At 30.6% G+C, this 8,720-nt stretch overlaps 1 protein-coding gene across 1 annotated transcript; it reads left to right on the top strand.

Annotated features, from left to right (window-relative positions):
* The first annotated feature begins 335 nt into the window (after positions 1-335).
* LOC129984813 (uncharacterized) lies at positions 336-8,512 on the top strand. Its single transcript, XM_056094775.1, has 4 exons — positions 336-441; positions 3,274-3,400; positions 6,221-6,273; positions 8,273-8,512. The coding sequence occupies exons 1-4, from the start codon at positions 403-405 to the stop codon at positions 8,423-8,425; spliced, it is 372 nt and encodes a 123-aa protein (XP_055950750.1). The 5' UTR covers positions 336-402; the 3' UTR covers positions 8,426-8,512.
* Positions 8,513-8,720: the final 208 nt, after the last annotated feature.

Raw genomic sequence — 8,720 nt, 5'->3', positions numbered from 1 at the left:
AAAAAATACTTTTTATTAAATGTCTTGTCATTACACAGGTGAAAAAATAAGTTAGACAACTAAATAATTGCTTAATTTATTTCCTTTGTGTAGAAAATAACACGTGATGAAAACTTTGCATAGATAATAATTTCTGCCTACATAAGAGAAGAAATGTTTACAGTTTTATGATAAAAACAGATTCGTTCAGAAAAATAACTTAATTTCGATGAACTATTTATGTAATAAAGTAATTAGAGATAGGAACAAAAGCGAACTTCGAAACAGGTGGTTCGTCCGGAAGTGAATCTTGACGGGGCAATCATCAACAAGTGCAAGCTTTCATGTGTTTGACTTAAAATAGTATATAAAAGCGGGTAAACTAGTTAAAAAGCATAAAAAGTTCTTGCAAACGTTATCAAAATGAATGCCGTAATTTTATCTGCATTTGTTGGAATCCTGGTAAGATTATCATGTTACCTGCTTTTTTAGTATTAAAAATCATTAAGTATTTAAAGAATTTAATGAATAAGTTACTAAAATATAAATAGATATAAAAACTATATACCAATAGCATATGCTTTTCTCTATTTTTGGTTTTTATTTTTAAAAATCTGGAATAAAATTCAATATTAGTTTTAACTCCGCTTCTTTGCAAAGACTTTTGTTCAATTTCGACCCCCTTTTAAAGACTTTTGACAATAAATATATCGCACTCCTTTTGATTGTATTTATTCTTTCCCCAAGGTGAGAACATGAATACATTTATAAGAAATCGATAGGTACATAAGCTGGTTCTCGCTGTTCCTGGTGTTTGATGTTTAATGATACGTAGCTCCTATGAGAGGAATCTGTGATGGAGTCGAAAATGGCCATTTTGTCTAATTAAAAGGTTATCAAAAATATAAAAATGTGAAATAATGCATAAGCGCAATTTTATTATTTTAAATTATTTTCTTGATTTATCTATCCAAAACATGTCTCTAAATTTGTACTCGTATGTATAACTAGAGGAGAGTGTGTGGAATTTGAAACAATCGTTGTTGTGTTTAAATGAAGATATATTAATCTGAAAAAAAAAATTTAAATTAGAAAATTGTAAGCAATAAAAAGACCTACAAAATAAGTTGCCAATGTTATAATAACTTAATAAAGTCAGAATTTTTTTTTAAAAGTATAAATTTGAAAAATAGTATTTTTATATTTCTTTTTCTTTCTTTCTTTTTTTTAACGAAAGCAAAATCTTTATAATTTCATTTAAGTTTGTAATACAAAGAAGAAAAATAATCACTTAAGTATTTTCGATATCTGGACTATTTGTTCCTTTTGTCGTCCAAAAAGGTCTATAAGTACATTTCTGTCAGTCAGAATTTGCAAGTCAAAAAAAAAAAAAATCTTGCGCTAAAAGCGTCATTCTAGTTTTCAAATGGTATCATATTAGTCGATTTTCAAAAACTAAATAAATAAAATAAAATAAATAAAAAATAAAATTAGATTTGAAAAGGGAAGAAAGTTCTATTTTGAGACGACTGATTCTCGGAAAACATAAGTGGTAATGTTCGTGACTGTAATGGTCATCGGAAAATGAATTCAGATTCATTAATTAAGAAAATTTGCTAACATAAAATATAATTTTCACCACTTTTTAAAAATTCTTTTGAACTGGATCTGATTTAAATAAAACTGATGCGAAATATCATCAGGAACCATGCAGTCATCTAATTTAAGGTTATTTTCTCAGTCTTATTCAATTATAGAATTAGAAGTTATTCCAATCAAATTGCATTTCTACTTGGATAAAACAATTTAATTATTTAAGTTGTTGAATTGGCCTTCCAATATAGGCCTCTAATTTTTTCATCTGGTAGTATTATCAAATAAGGTGCCTGAATTGCAAATGAAAAACTTTAAATCAGAAAGGAAAATTTATAACGGTGATCGGAAGATGAGTTAAGGTTTCTTAACTGAAACAAAACGGGAAGCTCAAATTTATTTTTCCAACGTTATTTATAAGAATTGACCACTTGGATATCACATGAAATCGCAGAATAACATCTTTTAGAAAAACAACTTTTTATTTGAGAACTATATTTAAACTTTTATTTGAAAATAATACAGATTCTTTTGCATTCTAAAAATATAGAGATAAAAAACATATTTCCCAATTTACGCTTTTATTTCACATTTACTTCTGACCTAATTATAATATTATAATTGAAACATCTCATTATATAAGTGTGTTTAATATCTGTAACTACTTAATTTAAATATTTTTTATTCTTTATTTTATCACGAAAAACCGGTGTTTCAACTTCTGTTACTATCTCTCCATCCGATATCCAATAACATAACTGATTGAAAACTTAAAGGCCTTTTTTGATAGCCAACATTACGTCTTAAACAAAATTGCCATTGTGTATTTTTCCATTTCAAAGTACAATTCAATGGGGTTACTTTAGAACAAGCCATAGTTTCTATCGCAGCACAGCCAGTGACGGACATGCAAATGCATTTCTTAATCTGAGGTTAAGAAAATTATAATCCCACTTTTTAAATAACTGGTCAATATATCATATGAAAAGGAATTTATTAGGAAATGGTGAAAAAATGATCAAAATAATAATATTCTGGAAGAATTAACCATAATTATTAGATAACGATTTTACTTGCTACAAATATAGGCAGTTTATTATTATTAAAGATTAAAAATATTATTTTTCAGGGCATTTTCAAGAAAAATTAAATATAAACTACTATAGAATTATTAAGATGCCAGTAAATTATAAAAATTGATTATTTATACTATAATTAATTACTTTAATGAGCGTATACATTGTAGTCCCTAATATTTCATAATTCAAGAAATTTATTTGACAGTTAGACTTAACATATTTTAATGGACTTGCCTGCGGTTTTCTTCATTCCATTGATCCTAGAAAACTGTCTAGTCGGAAATCTGGCACTCCCATAATGGGAATAATTAGTCTCTTATGGTAATTCCCTTTGGTCTAGTATGTCTAGAAATGGCAACGAATAAAGAACTCATGATAAAACAAGAAATGTGCCATCTTCTATAGGTCAAAATTACCTAAAAGCAATATGTTAATAAGTTTCATTTTTAAATTTTTATTTTCAAGTAAAATTTTTTGTATATTTGTTTTTGATAAAAGACTGTCAATTTCTATTTCTGACATATCTTTGAATTGAATTGATACTATGTGAATATGTGTATTGCTGATTTTATTGTATTTATACCTTTTTTTTTCTTTTAATAAAATCACTTCTATGTCATAGCTGGTTGTTTGCGTGCAGTCGCAGAACAACAATGGGTGTAATTTGAGCTGTGAGAATAATGAGTACTGCAACCGGCGGGTAATTGGAAAAATGGCATTTGAGAGGTGCATGAGATACCGACGAAAAGGTAATAAATTATATATCTTGTACAGAAATGAAATTCTTTCGTCTTTAATTCTGGGAGATAATAGTTTTTCAATAATTATAGCATGGCAAGCATATTAAGTACAAAATCATCCGAAACAAATAATAGAGATAAAAAAAAAAATTGAACCTAATACAGATGATGCTTTAAGTAGCTTTCCCTGGGATCTTTTTTTTTTTAAGGATCTGTTACCGTGAGATATTGAATGTGAGGAGTTCTATTCGAACTGTAGCATGAGCAATGAACATGATGCACCTCCTACAGCACTGAAACTGGAATTTTAATAATGACTAAATGATTTTATATTTTTTATTGTATTGCACTAGTATTGTGTAAAAGCTTAATGACAATATAATAAAATAAATTATTTCAAAAGAGCTAGCTAATGTTACGTTAGGTAAAAAAAAAAATTACCAACTAAATTCATCTAAAGCCATTACAGTACTATGCAAATTAATTGGGACAAACAGATTTTTTAAGAAAATTGTTCCTTTCTCGGGGATTTTCTGCCTCAAACCGTTTTTAATTGCATTTTCTTAGAACGTGTGAACGCCCTTGACTAATCTAAACCGGTTTGACCACGGGATCATGACATGTTGAAAATTTTTCCCTTCAGTTGCTGTAAAAAGTGGTCGCTTGTGTGAATTGTCTCCTGAAGTGTATTAAAAAATGGATATCACTCTTAGGAAAAGGGCTAGAATTTTTACCCTTAGTCAGCATACTTCTATGGCTGTGAGAGATATTGCTGCAGTAATTGGAGTTGGAAAATCCAGTGTTTCTAGAATTATTTATCAGCAAAAGAATATTGGGGTAGTGTCTCCAAAATGAAAGAGTAAATGTGGACGCAAACGCAAGACCACACTTCGAACAGACAGATTCCTTGTACGAAATAGTACAATGCATCTTTACAAAACAAGTAGAGATCATCAGAGAGAATTATTAGCTACTGGTGTGAGCGTGGATTCATCGAGAGTTCGATGAAGGCTTAGTGAAGCTGGGAGATTTGCAAGAAAACCAATAGAAAAACCGTTATTAACACCTGCAATGAAGAAAACACATTTGGATTGGGATAGGAAATATCAATCCTGGACTGTACAAGATTGGAAGAAGGCTGTATTCAGTGACAAAATGCATTTTCTTGTGCAAGGGTTTCGGCCAAGATTTGTCAGGCGAAGTGGTGGAGAACCCATCAGGGAACAACATCTTATTCAAACAGTTAAGCACCCTCAGAAACAGATGTTTTATGGTTATTTTACTTCTGAAAGACCTGGCAGCTTAATACTAGTTGAAGGGATGATGAACTCTAAACAATACATTTCTATAATAGAAAGTAAAATTGTGTCTATGATGCAAACGTTTGCTGGTAGTGTTGGTATCTTTCAACAAGATCTTGCTCCATGCCATCCTTCTAAGCTAACAACGAATTTTTTTCAAAAACAGAAAATAATGGTTTTGGATTGGCCTGGTAATTCTCCTGATGTAAATCCCATCGAAAATTTGTAGAGAAATGTAAAGAGACATCTGAGTAAAATGGACTGCTCAACAAAGATAACAATGTTTGAGAATGCTATAAAAGTTTGGTTTCGTGATGAGGATATCAAAAATTTATGTTCTAATTTAGTGCAATCCAGGCCAAACCGTATACAGGATCTCATTCAAGCTAGAGGAGGACATATTTTGTATTAGATTGCTATACTGTGCATGCAAGTTTATCTATACTAATTAAACAACATTTGTGAAAATTTTTGTGTTTATCCCAATTAATTTGCACAGTACTGTACTTATAAGCTTTTGGGTGCAAGAGATTTTAGAACTAAATAACATGTACTTCACAATTCCTCGTGATAATTCCTTTATCAAATATAATGATGCAGGGTAAACTTTCCAGCCCTACATTATGTCAAATTTTATGCACGAGGCTGACATAATCATTTAATAGAAGATGTTAACAAAAATTGGGATTTTTAATCATATTATTCGCCCGATGGGTTATTGTTCAAAAAACTAGATCACAATAAATAATAACGATGTTTATTCCCTTAGAGAACACGAAAAAAATAAAAAAATACAGCCGAAACGACAGCCAAAGACAATAGTGGCAGGATTCAATTACACACAGGCAATAGCGTAGCGTTTATCAATCAACAGCAACAGCAAAATAGTGCTCAGTGCAATATTTTCAAGGAAAGAATTGACATCTCAAATGTACGTTTCACCTTTTATAGTCTCTAACAATGTTAACAATTTTCTAGAAGGATCTGCACATCTTAGCTCCTAACAGAGATATTGTCATAAGTCTTGTATTTTTGTTGACAAGGCCACCCGTCAATAAATCTGTCGCCAAAGGCGGAAGTTATTGATTTGTTACCATTAAACATAACTGTAAATCTCTTTTCCTTACCTTCAGACAAATCGCACAAGTAAACAATATTAAATATTTATAGTAATCCAATTCCTATCCCCAATCGGTCAAAATTAACTTCTCTTCTAAGTTTTTCAAATTCATATTCCGATTGTCATAAGTCTGATTCATATATCGAACGATTTCATTTCGTTTTATGATTATATTTGCTTATAAAAAGCAATGTTAATGACATAGCAGAAAACATAAAATAAAATTCTGAATTGAAACTCCAATTCCTAAGAGGAAGAAAGAGGCCTTATTATTAATTTTCTTTCTTGAAGCAAAATTTGTGTAGAATTCGCGTTACGTTTTTGAGAAATCAAAACATTTATTGAAGTGAATTGCTTCAATTATGTTCAATTCATTAATTTTTTTCCCGCATTTTTCTGGAAACTTAGGAGCTCTCTGCAATGATGACTTCTGGAAATGCAATCCGGAACAGGACTGTAAGGTAAGTTTTCTTTCAATATGCCAAAAAGAGTTCTGAGCTTTTTATTTTAATATGACGCATATCATTTATTCAAATTAATATGGCGAATAAACCGCTCAAATTGCAATAGGCCAGAATTTTAAGACGCTAATTTCTCAAATCCCTTCCAACATTAGGAATCCATTTTTTATTCCTTAATCCGACATTCTTTTATACATATTGTTAAGAAAAATCATCCTGTGGATCTGTAGTGCAAGAAGTTCAACAAGCTCAGTAACAGATACGATAAACATGAAGCACAAGTATTAAAAACACAATTTAGGCATTCACAAAAAGCAGCACTTGTCGACACAAGCAGATATTTAATCGCTTAAAAGAAAGCACATACAACTAGAGAGATCACTCTGAGATCAACCCTGCAAAAAAAATTCATTTAACTATCTCGGGCTATCTTTCTTGGCTTCATATATATTTTCTGACAGTTCATAGAATTTTCTAGATGAATCTCTAGATCTCGAGTCCTAATATATTGTTCATTTTATTACCAAATTCATCATCAAGTTGTCAAATAGTCACTAAGGTCGCAAATCATTGACCTGGCTCCATTAAAAATATGCTATGTGCATTTTCAGTAATATGCACTTTATTATTTAAAACTTAATGTACCTTATTATTTGCGGTATTATATTAATATTCTCCCCTAGGGTTTAAAAATAACTAAATGCCTTCGAAAAATATTTTCAACTTGACTAGATTTTTTAAGCTGGAAACGAAATGTACGATACAAAAATCGTTCTGGAAATCGTTGAACAGAGTTTCCATATATAGCACTTAGTTATTTCCCGGGTTATACGTATTCATTCAGAAAGGGTTTTTAAAACGTTTATTATTAGATTTTAATTATTTAATATTTATCTAAATTATTAAGCTTTTCCGAAATGACACCAAAGAATATTATTACACAAAAGCAATTTGTACACCACTTAAAATTTCGTAAAATCAAAAGGGACAGCTCTCCCCGGAACTTTCTCGCATATTTTCTAGTAAACTTTTCCTGCCAGAGAACGCCCTACATGGCATTGGCGTACAATAGTTACGAAATATTAGCCTTTGGCGTTAATTTAGTATTTTTACTGAACCGTCTTTGGGGAGTTATTTGGAGATTAATCCCCGATATGCGTTAATAGTACCCAAAAATCAAATTTGTGTTTTAAATGTTTTTCTCAGTCGATTGAAATAAAATATGACACAAAGCTGCATTTGTAATTACAAAATCCCACACCAAATTTGATATAAATATGTCGTTTATTTGTCTCTGAAAGAAATGCCGTAGTTCAGCCCTTAGACGCGTAGTCATATCCGTTGTTGGATTATCTCAAAATTTGGCAAATATCTGCACTATAGATATAAAATCTGTGTACCAAATTTTATCTATCCGATTCTCTTTGTTTTATAACTATCATGGTAACTTATATTCGAACAGCCGGACAGATAGACTTCCTCTAAACAGATTTTACTCAAAATTTGATATAAAACGGCAAATATCGTGTAAAGACAATAACCAAATTTCTTCCGTCTAGCTCTAAACATTTTTGAGTAATCTTTGTCACAGACAGATGACATTTTCTAAAAATGTGTTTTCTGAATTCAGGGATATCTAAAAACGTGGAGATTCGTCAAAATCTCGAATTTCGAATTGTTTTTTAACGATTTTCTCTATTAAGTATTTGAGACAGTGAAAAGCTTCTCCATAAAAGATTTATTTCTTTGCAGTCTTTGATCTGATTGTTCTATTCTCAATTTTTACTCTGACTTAACTAATGTATTTATTATATATACGTATATTATTACAGCATCATATACATCTATAATGTACTCGCTATCTTGTAATTAAGAATTAATTTTTGAAAAAAAAAAATAAAGGCAGCAAAATCAAGCTTAGCTCATTATCGAATCAATATTCGTTTCGACTAAACATTCGTATCTCCCTTAAATTTATTTCCTCTTTACTTTATCACAGCCTAGAAGACAGGGATCTTCCCTCCGATACTGTCTAGATAGATCCGAGACTACAAGTACTACCATGACGATGCCTACCACGCCCACTATGATGACAACTGACATGCCAACCGATATGCCAACAGGTGTGACCGATGGAAACACCAACGTGTAAAATAAATGAGATGGTCCTTGGCTTCAAAGATACCCCTTCCCCCACTCAAAATGCTTTGAATGAAAAATAAACTAATTTTAAAATAGAGCATTAATCAGTTGTCTTTTTATTTTTACAATTATATGTGCGAGAGAATGCGTGCGCGTGTATATTTTGGTGCTCTACAGAGTACTGGATTTTAGATTTATTACAGATATACTTTAGAGAATTTGGATGTGCATTTTTTTGAAATTTTTAGAGCCAATTTTTGAAAGTGTAACTGGAATTTTATTTAATTAAAACTTCCAATAGGTTT

Source organism: Argiope bruennichi, chromosome 9, assembly GCF_947563725.1.
Source record: "Argiope bruennichi chromosome 9, qqArgBrue1.1, whole genome shotgun sequence".
In the NCBI taxonomy this organism is placed as follows: Eukaryota; Metazoa; Arthropoda; class Arachnida; order Araneae; family Araneidae; genus Argiope; species Argiope bruennichi.
The sequence above is the reverse complement of the archived record's forward strand: the minus strand, read 5'-3'. Positions and strand labels throughout refer to the sequence as shown.